Genomic DNA, 18,450 nt, shown 5'->3' on the forward strand with positions numbered 1-18,450 from the left:
GGGACAGCGCTGAAAATCGCCGTCCGCAGCCCGCAGCCCCTGGTCGCCTTAGGCTATCCCAAACAGGTCTAACCCTGGGATTTTTGGATTACTGAGGCTATGTAATGCACATGGGTCATTCATAGCACTGATTGGCTGATCGTTTCTTGGCATATATTATCGCGACAGAGCGTAACGTTACTAGCGGATTTCACCATCCCATTGCTTGGCATTGCTGATTAACATGCTTTGTCATCGTAATCTTTTGTTAAATAGTTTTCCTAATGTATTCTAAATTAAGCAGACTGATACAATTTTCCATACAATACTACATTTCTCCAATATAACCGATTCCAGGTCCTGACAGTTATAAGCCCGGTTCGCCTACTGCAATAGGTAATTCTAAAGCTATTTAAGCTATACAACCGTTCGATTACCGCACAAATCAACATAAAATCAATAAATCTAAGGGTGTAGACAGTTACCCCTAAATCCACCACAACCCCGACGTATTAAGGGACCAACTCCGATACAAAACCCTACAAAACCGATAATTATATTACAATAAGAATTATAATTATATACAAATTATCACTAAATACAATAGATATCTACACAGTCTCAGGCAGTAGCTCCCTTATACTATCAGACAAAACAAAATAGGCATTCTTTTATTTATCCCTACAATCAAGAGCAACAGCTTTAAATATATAGAATATCCTTAATCTAAAGATCAACAACAAAAAGGCTAATACCTACGTCCTCTCCAAACCTAAACCGAGGGTTTATACAACATAGCGAAGTACTATAGCAGTATAATCAGATCTAATATAGAAGGGAATAACTGTAAAGGACGTATATACGGTGCTAAGAGACGAGGATTATAATTATAAGCAGCGTAAAAAGAAGTATTATAATCAGAACAAGGCGTTAAGTATCGTAAAAGGCTTTATAGAAAGCTGCGTACTGTTACGGACCTAGCGACATAAGGGGCCGCAACTTACTGATGGGCCACCGAGAGCCAACCAACCCGCAGGGGCCAGGCACAACCCTGAGTTACGTGCACGACCAGACAGAAAGGCAGACAAAGGGAGCGGAAAACAGCCTCCTGTTCACCGTCACGAACTATACTCTATTAGGTAATATAACAGTTAGCGCGACGTACAAACTAGCGTTCTTTCTACCATTACCTATACTACGCTATAAGTATAAGTACCTAGTAAGGACCTACGTGGCCAACCTAGTACAGGAAATGGCTACGCTTTCATACGTCCCAGGGTTACGCCTGGAACACAGGAACCTACGAACCCGTACGTGACTATGAGGGTATACCAGAGGGTATACTAACGGGTAGATAGAAGAATACGATCTGGTATACTACCAGATGTACCTTCTAGTATACTATACTACAGAGGATTAGATATATAAGGACACTCCCTTACGCATATATATTTAGTTCTTCGCGATTAATTAATCTAAGTTACTACAGTATACTCTTTAGATTGTACTTTATTCAGTTTTATCTCTTGTGACAAACATACTATAAGTAGGGAAGCTCTTCGGACTGACCTACTTAGTATACTACCTGGCGCCTCCTTCGAAGTTACTCAACAGGGTCTGAGTCCGTATAAGACTTAGCACAGTGACGGTACGACTGTAAGCCGATACTTAAGGAGTACGAGTGATAGATAGCACGTACGACCAACAACACAGAGAACAACTAGTAAGTTGTTAACCTACAATCTAACCACTCACTGTGACCAGTTAGCTACGTGTAACACATACTGCTAATATTTTAGTTTATAGTAATTAATCAGACGCCTCGTAAGCTATTAAAAAAGCTAGAGATACGCTTTTTATCTAGTAAGGACCCTGCCTACATCGGAAGCCTATAGGATAAATAGGTTGCTCAGTATAGTTTACTATAATTAAATACTAATATAGACTAGTAGGTATCAAAAACTAAGGCTCTATATAAGTTATAAGTCTAAGCCGGAGCAGTCTAGATATTATCCTTAGCAACCTAGGATATCCTTAATATACTTAGAAATATACCAGAGATAAAAGCTTTTTATATAAAGATATAGAATAAGCTGTATATTAAGGGTATATTAATATAAGTTATCGATTTCTTATTGTTACTAAAGCAAAACTAAGACTTAATAGTCAAACTAACTTCTAAAGAGACGCCTGCTTTATAAACGGTAACTTATAGCAGTGCCTTTTTAATATTATAAGGACAGCTAAAAGCTTCGCTAGTATTATCAGATTTTAAACAGTATATATACCTATATAAACAACAATATAGTCTAGCGTAGAAGTATTAGCTTCTAAACCCTGCTTCGAAGCCTGATAATATTACTACTGACAAAGAGGCTATAAAGCGTACGAATAATGCTTTGAATAAGGAATCAAAGGTATATAGAGATTAGTTAAAAAATAAGATTAATAAGTTTAATAAATTAAAGCAACTATTGACAATAACCACTGCTATACCTACGATAAATACTATAAATTCATCGTTGAATAAAAGTTTATTCGTCTCACAAATTATATTCGCTACCAAAAGGGTATTCAATACAAAACCAGAGGTTAACACTAAGGATTATTAGATTCTTGATTATAGTAGTAATTACTATATATCAAATTAATTCTTACATTTTATTAAGTACAAGCCGAAACCTAGTTATCTCCGAACCGGTAATAGACGTATACAATATAAAGGTGTTAGAAAAGCAGTAATATACCTAATCAACCCTAAAAGCAGTTTACCATATAAGGTAACGCTTACTGAGGTTATATACTGCCCTTTATTTTACCTAAATATAGTATCTAAAACTCAACTAAAAGCCAAAGGAGCTTACTATAATAGGCTCTAAAATACAGTATTAAGTACCTCTACAGGTAAAGTACTATAGAGGTTAACTTCAAAAGAAGATCTTTGGGTTTTTAACGCAGGCTCAGTTATTTTACATAAAGCTACAGTCAACTAAGCAAGCTATAATATAGGCAAAGAACCAACCTTACGAGAGCCACTATATATCGATAATTATTCAAAACAATTACAGTACTAGAAGGAGATACAAAAGTATCCTTCAGCATTACAATATACTAAAAGGAAAAAGGAAGATATTAACGTCGAATAGGTACCTACAGCGGCAATACCTACTGATAGACTAGCGAAGGTACTTCCTTACCGGTAATTTAAGCACAGCGCTAAATTACTAGGGATACGAGATATCATATATTTAATCAGACAAGGAAAAGGATAATAATTAAGCAAACCTCTAATTAGTCTAAAAGGCCTTACTTACTATTCATCCGATCGTTTTGCAGACCTACATTTCAACAAGCAGGTCTAGGGGGGGTATATCGCAACAGAGCGTAACGTTACTAGCGGATTTCACCATCCTATTGCTTAGCATTGCTAATTAACATACTTTGTTATCGTAATCTTTTGTTAAATAGTTTTCCTGATGTATTCTAAATTAAGCAGACTAATACAATTTTGCATACAATACTACATTTCTCCAATATAACCGATTCCAGGTCCTGACATATATTATTGGTATTCGTATTGTCCAATGATAGCATCAATATTGACAACCCTTGGAGCCATTGCCAGATATAAGCCAATAATTTCACTGAAAACTTACGCGCTGGCACATCCCTGGCACTGATTGGCCTATATTTCTTTGTAGTAATACCCACCTTCCCGTGTCCACTTAGTTCCTAGGGAATCGATATGGGTATTGCACTACGCAAAGACAAGGCTGAGGGCAGAAAAAATTCTTCTACGGAAAGGTAATCAACATGATAACTCGCTCAGGAAATCAATTGATGATCCTCCTCCCTGGCAAATCTCCAAGGCTTGCCAATCAAATCCCATTGCGTGATGATAATGAAGAGTTCCATGTCCATCCTTGGAATCGAGTTAGCTGATAATTATTTCAAATGGTCAATCCCAAATCACTTAAGGTATAGGTCTCACTGACTAGGGGCTCGTAGGTAAAGAGCGATGTGTGCTAGATGGCCTAGGACGTGGGCCGAGTTAATTAAGTCTAGCACATATGTGTTTTCCCAATTACTGGACTGTAATGATTTGAGAATCGAGGGTTTGTGGGGGCCAAGATTAAACGACGCATAAGCTGCTACTTAAAGCACTATCGTCGAATGTTGAAAATGAAGAGTAGAAACTTGATTTATCACAATCCCAACCATTTCCAAGCAGCAGTTCTATCGGTGCTAAAGCTATTTCTCAATTCTCCAGAGCTTCTAAAAGCGTAAGAAAGGAGAGTTAGCAAGAGCAGGGGAGAGAGCAAAGTCATTTCTTGTGAGATAGATGCTGTGCATATCACTGCCACCTTGCATCATGGTCTATATATGCTTGATATCTTGTAAAGGATGTGATAAAGCTTACTGTGATCTCATGAAGTAGGTATTAATGCTGAATGAATATGAAAAAAACGCAGCTATGCCAGTAGGTAACCAGAGGTGCAATATGGCTTGATTTTTGTTTAATTTCGATGAGGCGTTCTTTGTGTAAAATACCGCTCTCATCATCGGTGAGTGAAATGAAATGGCATGTTGCGACCTAACCCGTCACAATTACATTCGAGTCCATGGTGGTAAAGGTTGAAACACATTATCGATGCTTTTTTGCGGCATTACCACGACTGCTTGAACGCGGCCAGACTTGAGAAAAGCTTTTTCATACGCTGCTTCACTAGGAAAAATACAATACCTCTTGAGTCCTACGTTGAATCAACGATAAAATGTTGAACCAGCTGCAGTGACAAGGTCGTCTTTGTTTCTGCCCTCACAATTTACAATTGTCATTGCATCGTCGCAAGCAAATGACTGGCTGCAATCCTATAATCAACCGATCCTTCGCCCGTAGAACAGTCAGTCGTTGGCAAATATTCCTTTGTCACATCGGATCAAAGAATTTCGAACACTTTTCGTCTACCAACTCCTCTTTGGTATGGGCTGACCCCGCATTCCATGCAATCGTGACTAAGTTGACCTGTTGTATCGCACTAGCCTGTTCTTGTCAAAACGGAAATCTTCGAGCAGTAAGTGAAATTAGCTGCTCAGTCATTGGGAATCATGCTGACATGAAATATGCTCAAGATCAGCCCTCCTCTACTATTCCTCTACGAACATTTGACGGACCTTGCATGATATCGAAGATTATCAAAGCTACAAGCACGGTGAGTTATAAGTTGTCTTCATCAGCTACCTACTAAAGATAAATAATCCTTATACAGCCATTTAGTCTTCCCGGATACATCGAATGGAAACATCTGATAACGTAAGTTTTTATCATTGCGGCAATTTGAGAATAGTTATCCTTTGCTGACAACTCACTGTATAGAAAGGCAGACTTTCCATCGCGAGCCGCTCAATATCTTGTAGGTCACCTTGGTACGTTACCTCTGCCTAGTACCATAGCCGGGGCTCCTTTTGGATCTCTGTGCGGACATTGTTTGCTTGAGTTCATATCGTCGTTCCCTCTTTCCGTTAGAAGAGATTGCTGATACGTCTGGGTAGTCATAGGAAAAAGGCCAAGATGGCCCTCGCCACGACCGAGCCGCACTTCCCCATCGTCCTCAAACCAAGAATGTACGACTGGCCGGGTCACTGCCTCTCAATGAGTCTCTAATTCGCTATTTCAAGACACATACTGGAAGCTTCCATTTTTCTTGTGTTAGCGGAAAAAATCCAGGGGGTCTCATTCCCCTTCGAATAGGATATGGTAGGGTTCCGACATGTTTTCATCTCTTCCAGCTTCATCCTACTTGACCAAACATTGACTCACTATATGAGCTTCTGTATCCCGATGGCTAGGAATCTCTTGTCCCACGTCCGATCTGAAGCCAGGACGACTGAGAGCATCCAGCTACAACGAAGAGAAGCAGAGCATCAGCGACCACCGAGAAAGGCCACGGTCTTTCTAAGAAAAGCGTCAATCTGAATTGAGTTGAGCTTTTGGCCACAGTATGAGGGCCAGCTCTGTCAGGCCCTGGTCGTAGCCGAGCAAGCGACATTGTGGGCCACAGCACTGGATCTACCCTGAATCTCTCTTCACGAGAGCAGTCATCTTCAGGTCAGTTCCCACCCTCCTCAAAACAACATACCATGACTCTCCTTTCCGGTCATACCTTTCACAGACACAGCTGGAAGTTTGCCTAGAGATATGCATTGGCAGATATAACCCTATCATCGCTGCTGTACGGAGCATTCCCGTGCCCTCTGACGTGTAACCGAGCCGAGGCTGCTACCTCGTCTCTGGTCTTCCCATGGTGATACCAGACTACACTACAGTAAGTCAGTACCACCCCCATCGCCTGAAAGCCTGCTAATCCAAAGAGGTAGTGAGAAACCCGTGGTTCGGCCGCTCCCACGGATCTAATCGGAGGATTGTTTGTGGGCTGGTATAAGGGGATTTCATCTAGACCGCGAGCCCGGTGAGTTGCGAACACTCATATTGAGCTAGCAGCTAGATTGATCATATCCCAGCATCTGACAACGGCTGCTAGATTGAGTATATCCCTCGGCAAATTCCTTTTGCCGTGTCCCAGTACAGACACCAATACCAAGCTACGACCATAACCCCCTTTAGGAACGAAGCAAGCGACGCGTTCTCATCACTGCAAGTTTGGGGTATTCCATGTTGCCAAATCGCTGATATGAAGATGACTGTTTCCTCCCAAATGCAGCCCTCCTCGATGACATCAGCGAATGCCACAAACTCGCCAGCAGAAGAGCCTCGCAAATTACAGCTAGCCGATTCCCACGATGATTACAATTGCACAATTACTACTCGATAGATGCTGGGTCGGTTTCTGATACTTGGTGGAAAATACGTACTTGTTGACTTCGAACGTAGCCGTCATGCTTCTGTTAGTGCGGGCATGTCACATTTGCCTTGATCCGGCATGCTCAAGCGACTATGAAACGTGGTTTCATTATAATCACGAAGTAGCCAAGAGGTAAGATCAACCGTAGAAAACGCGAAATGACACGGAAAATCAAGCAGGTTTTGATCCGTCTTTCTGGTGAAGGGTCATCTGAACGTATCCTGCAAGAATCGAACCCGGGTCGTTATTAGAAAGCTAATGCAGCAAATTCCATGAGACCACACAAGGAGACGTGCCGCCGCTCGAATTTTGCTTCATTATAACTTCGATTTTTCAAAATAATCATATTGCCGTTCCTCCGGGAACATATCCAGCAAGATCGGCGCTTTCCGCTTCAAAAGTGTCTTTCATTGATCAGGCCGACACAAAATGATAACTGAAGTATGTTCGGAAGAATCAAGCTTTCTATCGCTGTTATTCTAGTGATTCGTTCCCGATTTTATCGCCGATAGTGTACATAATAGCACTTGTATAAGGAGATATATAACAAGCTGACATATAGCGAGACTACCTCAGACACAGAATATCGCCAAAGAGTACGCGATGAAGCTCGAGCCGAGAGAATGTCAAATAGAAGAGCGACCGAAGTATGTACTACCATATGGAAACTAATATTTAGAACTCATCATTTCGCACTGTTTATTATCTTTTGCATTCGTGAGGGAACAAAGATCCCCACTATGACGGCGATGGTTTACCGTTGGCCGCCACTTCACCGCCCGGGCGCCATACAGAACTGCCCATCAACATGTTGATTCACGATTCACTAGTCCGATCCCCATCATCACCATCATCACCAACTCTCAACCGTCACTCACCTTCGGCCCTCACCATCAACAAATCCACACCATCAACACTCCGACTGTAAGAACTCAGATGGATCAGAAAATGAAGCAGTAGTATTGAACGAAAGTAATAAGCTAAGGAAAGAAAGAAGAGAGGGAAGCTCTCATACAGGAATGGGTGCCTGGGTCACGTGCTATGACACGTGACACAACTCCGAGAAGCCTCATGCCGTTACACCGACACTCCGGCACACCATCTACTCACAATCACCGATTAACTCTCTCATGATTGAGTAATTTATTGAGCCCCGGAATACATATTCGTGCTAGGATTTTGGCAGTGGCGCCCGAAAGAAGAGCAATCAAAAGAGCGGAAGCTGGTTCGCTACCAAACTCTAAGCCCGAGATGGACCTCTCGGGAGCATGAAGCGCTGCAGTAAGTCAACTGCAGATGCAGAAGGGAGAAGTCGACACTTTTCCAGGCTTTTGCTGTTTGTTGTATTTGCCCTGAACTTTCTAGGAGTTCCAGGCTTCTAATTTAGGCTGTTGTATCCGTCTTACAATCTATCAAAAAGGATTCGGTATTATTACGAGTATGTACAGAACGGGTTGTACCCTGTGTCATGTGATTAGGGTCTGAAAGAACATGTCTCTGTTCGTAGCATGGAAGCGTATGACGGACGCTTCTGTACATGCCGCAATTCAATAAGGTCCCGAACATAAATCGGACCAGCCCACGCACCACGCCTCACGGAAACTCAATCCGCAAAAAATGAGCAACCTCTGAGATCAAGTCCTCCGCGATGCATCCAATGAGTCTCTTTATCACGTCCGGGGGTGTTATCGATCGTTCTTGTAGTCTTGTGCGGAGAGAGAGCTTGGATAAACGAGGATGAGAGAAAACAGCCTGCTGTGGCTGCACTTGCACCATGCTTGACTTCGAGAGGGTTTTCTGTAGAAAATCAAGGAGACGACAGAGACTCTCTGCGCTATAGTCGTCGCCGATGCGAAGGCAGAATTCAATGGCACCACAATTCATCTCAAGCAGACTATCTCTATCTTTGGCCAAGCGATGTACAGCGGCGTGACGAATGCTGACGATTGAATGGCGCAGGTTCTGAACAGTGGTGATATTTTCACGATGTTTCTCAGACGAGATCTTCCATCGATGTCTGGTTAAGAGTTTGAAGAACTTGTGCATCTCCAGTGCCTCGGGGCATGTCCAACCAACAGCCAAAGACTGTGGTAGAAGCCATTTTTGAACAAATTGGAAGGCGGAATGCTCGAGGTGGCGTTGCAGGGTTTGGAGGATCATATGTTGCGCTCGAAAAGGGATAGGAACCAAAGTCAGTCCTAGCATGGGGAACAAAACCTCTATGAACTCTACCGATCGTGATTAGCGAAGGCACTCGGACCTCTAATTTTGACTTACTGTACAGTACTTGGAAACGACTGTTCTGCTGAAGAGGGATGGGGTTTTCATAGCATTTTAGCCAGTCATTTTGCTTGCGTCGATGCAATGATAATTGTAATTTCTGAGGGCTCAAACACGAGATAATCTCCAATTATAATTGGCTCAACACTTCATCATTAGTTTATTGCAGCTCTCAGAGGCATTGCATTTTTTATTCAGAGACCAAGTATGTGAAAACCCTTTTCTCACTGTTGGCACCATTTGAACAGTCGTGGGAATGCTGCAGGAAAGCATCGAGGACGCATTTCAACATTCACCACCATCATTCCGTACGTTATTGCGACGCGCGGGGGGGCACTGATTATGCTATTTCATCTTACTCACCGATGCTCACTCGCCGATGATGAGCGCGTTCTTTTACTCAAAGAACGCCCCATCAACATTATAAAAAGGTCAAGCTATTTTGCCTCTAGCTCCTTACCAGCCCATCTGCAGAATTTCTCATCTTCATTCAGGTGGTTTCTTGATATGTATCAGAATAAATTATCATACCTTCTATAAATATCAAGCAGATACAGGCTATGGCTTTTTAAACTTTCAGAAGCTTAAGGATTGACAGATAGCTTCAGCCCGGATGAAATTTCTGCTTCATTATGCTGTGTGATAAGGGTAAATCGAATATCCGCACTTCGACGACAGAAAGGAGGTAAGCGGGCCTTTTGTGTACATGGAGTAGCAGCCCGACACGCCCTTTTGTCTTGAATCCTACAAAACCTCGATTCTCAAACCATTAGTTGCAAAATAACATATGTGGCCCGTTGAGCCAAGCTCAAACTAAGGCTTTCAGTTATTTAACACGCATCCTTCTTCATCTACGAGCCCCTCATTATTGAGACCTACAGTATGAGTGGTTCGGATTGACCATTTGAAATAATTATCACCTAACCTGATTCCAAGGATGTACATGAAACTCTTCATTGCAAATTAGGCGATGGGCTTCGATTGGTAAGCCTTGGAGATATGCCAGAGAGACAGAGTGATAAATTCATATACTGAGTGAGTAATTCCGTCGATTACGTTGCCGTCGAACAATTTTCTTTCGGCTTTGCGTATGCCAATACCCTCATCAATCTCCTGGGAACGAAGTGGACACGGGAAGGTGGGGACTACAAGGAATATGAGCCAATTAGTGCCATGAAGAACCCACATACGGAAAAGTCTTCCGTAAAATGATTGGTTGATAGCTGGCCGTGGCTCCCAGGAGCCCATGGGTCGTCAATATTAATGCTATCATTGGATACTACTAATACAACGATATCTGCCAAGGAATAATGAGCCAATCGGTGCTACGCTAGACCCATGTGCACCACATAGATACAAGACGCAGCGCGAGAAAGCAAAAGAAAGATAGCTTCCTCGCGTTCAGGGGAACCCAGATGCGCCGAGTGGGTCCGTGTCCTCCGCTTAGCGTGTATGTCTCATGTACATCCCTGACATACGGCACGGTCGGTTCGGTGTTAGGATCGCCTAGACCGTTCCTGGGAGCTGCCGCGCTCCTAGACAAATACTTGACCACCGCGAGGGGCCACGCTCGCTCCCCTCTTCACACTTTCTTTCCTTTCCCCAGATCTTCTCCTATTCATCTCACCGAGGACCTGGCCTGTCATTATGAAAAATGAAGCAATGAAGAGGAATCTTATGTCTATTTGTTTGTTTGGAAAATCGCCAGGGTACCTGAGACTAACACAGGTTACTTTTCTCTGTTGCCCGTAAATAGACCTCGCCACGAATCGAACCATAGGCTGGGTATTGAGAAAATTTACGGACTTGAGTCAAAAGGTTATGTAGCTAAATTTACAGTTGTAAGTATAAGAATGATCCCATCGTTAGAATCTGGGTGGCACGGAACAATGTCCGAGTTTATACTCATCCGGATCTAGGTTCATGGATAAGTATTTATTCCGAGTCCTGTTTGACACCCGTGACTCTTTTGTGTAAACGTATAAGCATACATGCGGGGTCTCGGGAACCGTCATCTTGCAAGGGGCCTTGCCGTCAGCTGTCCATTGTCAGCATAAAACAAAATCAATCGTTTTGAGCGAATACAGAGTTCTACATAATCTCTAAGGCCTAAAATGTCTCCGGCATCAAGCGCGAAAACCTGGCTTCTTCAGTTATTTGCCAATTTCACAGCCGCCAATCATAACCCGGCCGACGCTCCAGCGGCTCTTACAGCTGAGCCCGCCCAGCCCCAGTTCCGTACGGATACCGACAGTTCGGATACTCTGACCCTCCCAGATGGAAGAAATCTCGGGTATGCACAATATGGCTCGTTAAACGGACGGCCTATATTTTTTGTGCATGGCTTTCCAGGGTCTCGCCTAGAGGGTGCCGGCTTTCACGCGTTAGGCTTGGAGTTCGGCGCCCGTGTTATTGCGGTAGACAGGCCTGGTATAGGGTGGAGCTCACCACACCCCAATCGAACACTACTCGATTTTCCGAAGGACTTAGAACATCTTGCAGACCATCTTGGACTCGATCGGTATAGTGTTTTGGTACGAGCATCCTATGGTTCCTCAAGCTGCCGAAATCTGGTTGTTAACCCTGGGATAGGGAATATCAGGAGGTGGACCATCTGCCCTTGCTTGTGCTAGAGCAATGCCTAGCAACAAGCTCAGGTGTGTCTCACTTGTCTGTGCAATGGGACCTCCTGATATTGGTATGAGCGGGGCAGATTTGCTGCACAAGCTTGGATTTCCATATGGATTTCGTTATGCGCCCCTCGCTGTAACCCGATGGTTTTGGCAAAACGACATATTAGGACGCCTCAACTTGACTGATGAGCAGCGTCTCAAAATTATGCTTAGACAGCCAGCTGGCCATGAGAAAGATATTGCGTTTATGAAGTCTGCATGGCCCCCACTATCTTTGCGATCCTCTCGGGAAAGCTTCTCGCAGGGATTTGAAGGTATATGGCAAGATGGCAAGTTGATGTGCATGGAATTTGGGTTTCGAATTGAAGAGATTCGTCATGATCTACCTGTGGATTTGTGGTATGGGAAACTCGACACTTTTGTTCCACCTAATCATGGCGTCCAGATAGCTGCACGGCTGGGTGAGAATGCACATCTTAGATTGGTGGATGAGACTCATGCAAGTATTGTGATAAACCAGATCAAAGACATATTTGAAGATTTGACTCGGAGAACATAGGGCACAGGGATTGTCTATATATTATAGTTCTGTACATTTATTTCCCAGAAAATCTCATCTCGTTCACTCGTAGCCTGACATAGTCAAGCACATATCACTGCTCCAAAACGTACTTGTCGCCACTGTTCTTATCGTTTACTGTATCATTTATCCTCTGAATTTCATTTTTAGCACAATATCCTTTTCAACCTTAATTTCACTACTATTAGTTATAATTGCCAATGTCATCAATCACCGAAGGCGGTCAAATCCAGGGCTCCGGATCGAACATTCTTGGGCCTTCCCGCTTAGAAAGGGCGTTACAAGTAATACATGAAAAATAGAAACGAGATACTTGGGGTATCTGTCCACATTTAAATGTTGAAAAGCACAGGTGAAGATGCATGCCCAAAGTGAGGCATGTGGAGCGAGAATGCGTTATAGTTTCCGATGAATATGGAACTTCAGATTATTACGATGTCACGACTGACTCAAGCAGCAATTCCATAGGTACTGTGCTGATGTCATTTTTGTATTTTCCAGAGCTTCCGAAAATATAAGAAAAGGAGAGTTGGCAAGAGCAGGCGAGAGAACAAGGAAAACTGTTGCGATACGGGGGCTGCGCAGATCAGGGCCACGCCGCAGCGTAACTTGTACAGTATCTGCCTGTTATTGTGCAGAATATGTGATAAGGCAAGTATCAATGCTGATGGCCATGAAAAATTGTGCGCTTGGGCTGGTAGGTAGCCAGGGGTGCAACATGGCTTGATGTTTGTATAACTAACTCGGCACTAGTATCTGTAATATACTACTTGCATTTCCGATTCTGTATCTCCAGTTCAGTTCCCAGGTCTACCTGGAATTCCCGCGGAGGCTATTGACGAAAAATCCAGGATCGAGGCATGGCAAGGTAGACAGAGCGGAGTGCGGTGACATCATAAAGTGCTGAGCGTAGGGAAGGGGTTCCAAGCGGGGCCACATGGACAGTCGGAGGCGGGTAGGCCGCGCTGCAGAGCATGCTCGGGAGATAATGTCGAGAATCTGCTCGCGCACCCGAGACAGACTCCCCATCGCTGTCTCGATTCGTGGCAGGAAAAATAGGTGCTCGCCGATCAACTCATCACTGAGCGAATCCATTCTTGAAAGACGAAATTCCACCCAGTAGACTTCCTCTAATAGCAAGAAGGCGGAAAAGTACACAAAAATATCCTCCGCCTTGGTAGACGGAGACAGAACCAGGGTTTAAGTCCTCTGATAAGTTTACAGAAGTTGGTCTCGATCTGCGGCGGTCGGAAGCGAGGGAGGGGGGTATATCGGGTACGTAGGAAGACTCTTGCCAGGCTGCGTGGAGGTCGATATCGGAGACATAGTCTATATGACGGTAAGCATGAGGCTATGAGTGACCTATAGTGTAATATACGAACCAAATTGGACCAAATCATTCATTTCTCTACACGTCGGTACAGTAGTTCTAGGAGTTGTAGAGAACAGAACTGGATCATTGGTGTTAGATCGAGAAGCTTGTGAGCTAGAAAAGGAGCGAGCGATAGGCCAATTCAATCTTCCTATCAAAGCCAGACATTGAATTAATCAAAGATTGGTGGATAACTGAAAATGATCTTATTTTAGCAAAGTATGGGTAGTCACAAACTCAACGGGAATTAACTGTCGGCTGCATCGACGTCGCACCAGCCATCCCCGTTGATTGTAACGAAAAGTCGACCCGCACCATCGCCTCCATGCACATTCAACGATTTTGGTTGATGATTTAAGAACAATTCATCTGGTCAGAATTCCGATCACAAGTCCATAACACTGAGATGACTCCAGCCTGAACATTGTGGGCTGCCCGGCCACGGTCCCACAGTACCAGCGCCTGCTCATTACTGTACAAAGCTGCAAGAGAAGACCATTTTCAGCTTCTAGTTCCTGGTTTATATATTACTTGTGAATCAAGACCAACTAAATCAATTTCCCCTGAATTACAACACAAACCCCTATCCACCTTCCAGCAAGCCCCTATCGAAGAGCTACCGCAGTTTCATGTGCAGTAACGAATTTCTACAACTTCGCATTTGGTCTCTTGGTCCCAGTCTGCACAAGTGTCGTCTGAACACTTGCCTCGGATGCTTTAGTCATATCCATAGCAGACCTCTTACTCTGATATTCAGCCAGGATGTTTTCATCGGCCAACCAACCCTGGAACCACCGCCGAATCCAATCCGCCGCCACTTCCGTACTCTCATCAATCTGCTCAAACACTAGTGTATGTGAAGCCCCTTCAAAAACATGCTGCTCAACCATTCCTTGAGCAGCACCGCCACTTCCCCCGGCACCGATTCCTGTCTTTCGAAGTTTGGCAGCCCGCTCATCTGGTGGCGAGAGATAGCTACGACTACCAAAAGCCAAGAGTACACTTGGACGGACGAAGGGGAGATTCCTCATACAGGACCAAACCTCCGGTCGACCGAATTTATACGGGCGCTCTGCTTCGGTATCCCAGTCCGGCAATAAGAGGCGATCCAGCCCTGCAGACTCGGGTTCCAAGTTGGGAATGGTGTAGGACCATGATTCTTGGTGTCTGGTGGTTGTCAGTGTCACAGCCGAGGTAGGCAGATTAAGATTTGTTTGCTTGTTATATAATTTAGTCGGAAGAGGCCGTATCCCGAATTGGACGAGGCGATCCACGACGCGGGGATTCCACTTCTGAAATATTTTGCGTAAGGCGGTTTCTGCTTTTTCACGAGTTTCCCAGAGATCTTGTCTTCTTGAGACAAGTTTTGCGGGATTCATAGGCCCCCAACCTCTTTCGAAAATGATTGGTTCGTAGAGGATGAGGGTTGAGAGAAGACGTGGATGAAGGATGGAGAGGTGGACTCTTAGTGGAATTATGAGTAAAAGGATTGTCAAGTTCCTAGGGGTTGATGTGGTCACAAACAATTGGTTACAGCCCATACTATGCGCAACCCCAATCATTGGCCGAGGCATCTTATCACGAAAGTGGTTGACCATATGCAAGAGATCACGCGAGTGGTCATACCAAGGAGCTGAATGGTAATTAGCATTATTTCATTTGGAACTAGAAAGGTCCAGAACGGACTGGTATCTCCCTGCACAGCTTCATTCAGTACACCACTAGCGCCTTGGTTGGAAACATCGGCGATCCAAATTGCGCGTAGCGGCACAGAGCGCTTTTTCAAGTGGGCATACAGATGCTCCCAGAAGGGCTCAAACAATTCCTGGCGCAGGTTAATTTTGTATTTTTATTGGTATGGCATGCTGAACACCTTTGGTGAGCCATTCCCATGCACTCCGATGACGGTGACCGCATTATCTGGGATGGAATGAGCGTCGTCGAGTGGGATGTACTGTTTGATGGCCAGCTGCAGGACTGCTTCTTGACGTCCCCTCACGCTATGAGGGTGCTCCCGGATATGTTGGCCCGCGATTGTATGCTCGACGATTTTGAAGGAATCCATCATAGATCTTGTCTTAATAAAATCTGGAATGGGAAATAGAAGCCGTCAATTTTTTTTAAAAAAGCTCGGGCTTCTAACTGGAGCGAACTCGAGATGTCGCGACTTGAGGAATTAGCCCACATTGATGACGTCAGATCTTTAATCTAAGCCAGTGTCCGAGCTCCCTACTCGGGGTGAGGGGTGGGGCCTGTGCGACACGCTAGAAATGATCGCGAGGAAAACGTGAGGTTATATATTTAACGAGAAGATCGAGGTGATCTCCAGTCAACTTGAGTATCTGTACAAACACCAGGAATTATTTCCGATGGTGCGGCTTCTTTCCTGATCTACACCAGCCTCATATCACAATTGATTGCAAATCAACTTAGGCTTCCCGCTGTATATACCCTCAAATGTTCTCTGAAATTTTAGAAAAAGCGATCAGTTCCGTTGAATTTCAAAGATACTGTGCAATTAATCATACTTCTGCTCTATATTGATATTACGTGTATCTCAATGAGGTCTACGAAGTAGTTAACCACAAGGAAGGTTGTGGACTTACGCGTAGATTAAGGGGTAAATGATATCCAGCAGCGATAAGTTTCAATAACTGAAAATATCATCGACTCATTTAGATGGCATATCCTTTGCTAGTCAATTTCCCTTCGTTGATGGTCAATTTCTGATTCCATACGTAGATAGAGCGGGCAAACGGATTCACCCATTGGCTCGTTTCATAGGCTGAACATCCAGTGGCATTTGCTAGAAGATAGTACTACTAGTCATCATTAGCCTTTCCCATGATAATAATCATGAGTGGGTAATGAAGAGCTTAAACAGCGTGAGAACTTAAATTATTGTTGCTCTTTTGAGCGTTCCGAGTTAGGCACCTCATATTAGCGCATTAGTTTATGTGGATATATTGGCCAAAAGTCTCAAAGGACCCTTGCTCACTTTATGATTCTCATAGAGGTAGAGACTGGGCTTACATTATTCGGCTATACCCATTCCAAAATCTGGAAAGAATGCTAGCGAGAAATGAATGTAATGATTTTACTCGTCCAAACACGGATGTTGTGGGGGATGAGACAATATTCCCAGCATCCCTGTTCAAAGTCAAAAGCCGTTAGAAGCCTTGTCCTTCTAAAACAATCAAGTCTGATGACTTAGGTTGTAAGCGAGCGGCTAATCTAAACGAGTGGCCCACCCCCCACAGTTACCGACCATCATTATGTATTGTAGTAGAGGTTCACCGGACGGAGTATTGTGACTATTCAACACCCACTTCTTCTGATCACTAAGGGACTAAATGCTGGATCAGTGTATGGAAGCCCCTATTTGCACATATTTATGTATTTTAGAGCAATACATCTCAAGTACCGTGCAATGGTTTCATTGTCTTATTCTATTACTAGTGCATGCTGCATACCTTGGATTTGACACCATACATATATGATGGGCATCCGTAATTTACAACTCAGACTTGTTGTCCATCGATTGGTGCACTTGCCTAGGGCCCACACGGTATCTTCGAGGCCAGTGCATATCAAGAATAAACCCGCAACATCCGAAGAATATTCTGCGCTGGCTATATGAAGAGCCTGATTCAAAATCAGCTTGGACTTCATTTGGTATATATAGCCTCTTCTATTCTCTCAGAAATATTAACAAGGAATCTATCCTCTGAACAACACATTCGACTGAGTTATCACGATGGTTACGGTCCACTCTATAGAAGAACTATGGCTTACAAGGGTCATTCTCTGTCAATTATCCAAAAAGCTCTCAGCTGACGAGTATATGACAACTTCCTCTCCTAGGTTTGTCGGTTTTGTGACAGGAACATACGTCTTGCAAACATACATCCAACTACCCCAACCAACGATCCAATGCCAGCACCGCCGACGAGCCTACGCCAACCCCCCATAGCAACCCCCGAAGGCCTCCGTAAAACCACTGTAAGCACCCCTAGAGCTGCTGCCGGCTCACCCCAGTTGTCAATGGCCAACTGGTCTGAGTTGTACCGTAACCGCCAACTGCGGTCTTTCCATTCTATCTCGCCTCGGCCCCACATGTGTGCGATGAGGCCAATTCCTGTTATCCCGGCCCCGATGGCCCCTCCGGCACCCGCCGAGCGAAGAAGAATGGGGGAAATGATGGATTGGCTTTTGTTCAGGGCTTCAGCACTGCTGCTCAGTAGGCCGACTGCCGTGCCAAGCTGGAAGCCGCGGCTGAGGACGTGGGTGGCGAGAATAATTCGTGCCAGAGGTTGGTCTTCCGCATACTCAGCGCTGGGAAAAAAGTGTGACATTGTGTTCTGGAAATAAACACTAGCAGATAAATTGGTTCTCGACCATCCAGTAGAAAATCTTGACGTTTTCGCGTTCTGGTACGCCCTACGGGTTAAGTCTACGTCATGAGGCTTTTTGACGGTAACGATCACGTGACAGTGACTCCCGCGCGCCGCATCTAAATCTGTAGTAGTTAGCTTGGTTTATAACACCTCTTGACTCAGTGGGGGTGCACACAAATAATCACTTTACGAATATGTACCACTATATGCGCTTACAATATATAAAAGAGAGCAGTTTAACAGCCTGGCAGAAATACAACACTCTGTTTAACATTCGCTTAATCGATCGGGCCTGGTACCAAAATGCCAGCGTTCCTTGTTCCGAAACATCTACATCTGAGGCTCT

At 44.2% G+C, this 18,450-nt stretch overlaps 4 protein-coding genes across 4 annotated transcripts; 1 reads left to right on the forward strand and 3 right to left on the reverse strand.

Annotated features, from left to right (window-relative positions):
• Positions 1-8,435: 8,435 nt before the first annotated feature.
• On the reverse strand, positions 8,436-9,047 carry N7509_003022 (uncharacterized protein; the record flags this gene model as incomplete). Its single annotated transcript, XM_056627659.1, has 1 exon — positions 8,436-9,047. The coding sequence occupies one exon, from the start codon at positions 9,045-9,047 to the stop codon at positions 8,436-8,438; it is 612 nt and encodes a 203-aa protein (XP_056493454.1).
• A 2,189-nt stretch (positions 9,048-11,236) lies between these two features.
• Positions 11,237-12,314, forward strand: N7509_003023 (alpha/beta fold hydrolase; the record flags this gene model as incomplete). The annotated part of the gene is made up of 2 exons (XM_056627660.1): positions 11,237-11,656; positions 11,715-12,314. 2 exons carry the CDS (start codon positions 11,237-11,239, stop codon positions 12,312-12,314), a joined length of 1,020 nt encoding a protein of 339 aa, XP_056493455.1.
• Positions 12,315-14,354: 2,040 nt separating this feature from the next.
• On the reverse strand, positions 14,355-15,775 carry N7509_003024 (putative toxin biosynthesis protein; the record flags this gene model as incomplete). Its single annotated transcript, XM_056627661.1, has 3 exons — positions 14,355-15,340; positions 15,394-15,532; positions 15,581-15,775. 3 exons carry the CDS (start codon positions 15,773-15,775, stop codon positions 14,355-14,357), a joined length of 1,320 nt encoding a protein of 439 aa, XP_056493456.1.
• Positions 15,776-17,567: 1,792 nt separating this feature from the next.
• N7509_003025 (uncharacterized protein) lies at positions 17,568-18,062 on the reverse strand (the record flags this gene model as incomplete). The annotated part of the gene is made up of 1 exon (XM_056627662.1): positions 17,568-18,062. The coding sequence occupies one exon, from the start codon at positions 18,060-18,062 to the stop codon at positions 17,568-17,570; it is 495 nt and encodes a 164-aa protein (XP_056493457.1).
• Positions 18,063-18,450: the final 388 nt, after the last annotated feature.

Source organism: Penicillium cosmopolitanum, assembly GCF_028827165.1.
Source record: "Penicillium cosmopolitanum strain IBT 29677 chromosome Unknown utg000004l:1.0-4361866.0:1.0-4365735.0, whole genome shotgun sequence".
NCBI lineage: Eukaryota > Fungi > Ascomycota > Eurotiomycetes > Eurotiales > Aspergillaceae > Penicillium > Penicillium cosmopolitanum.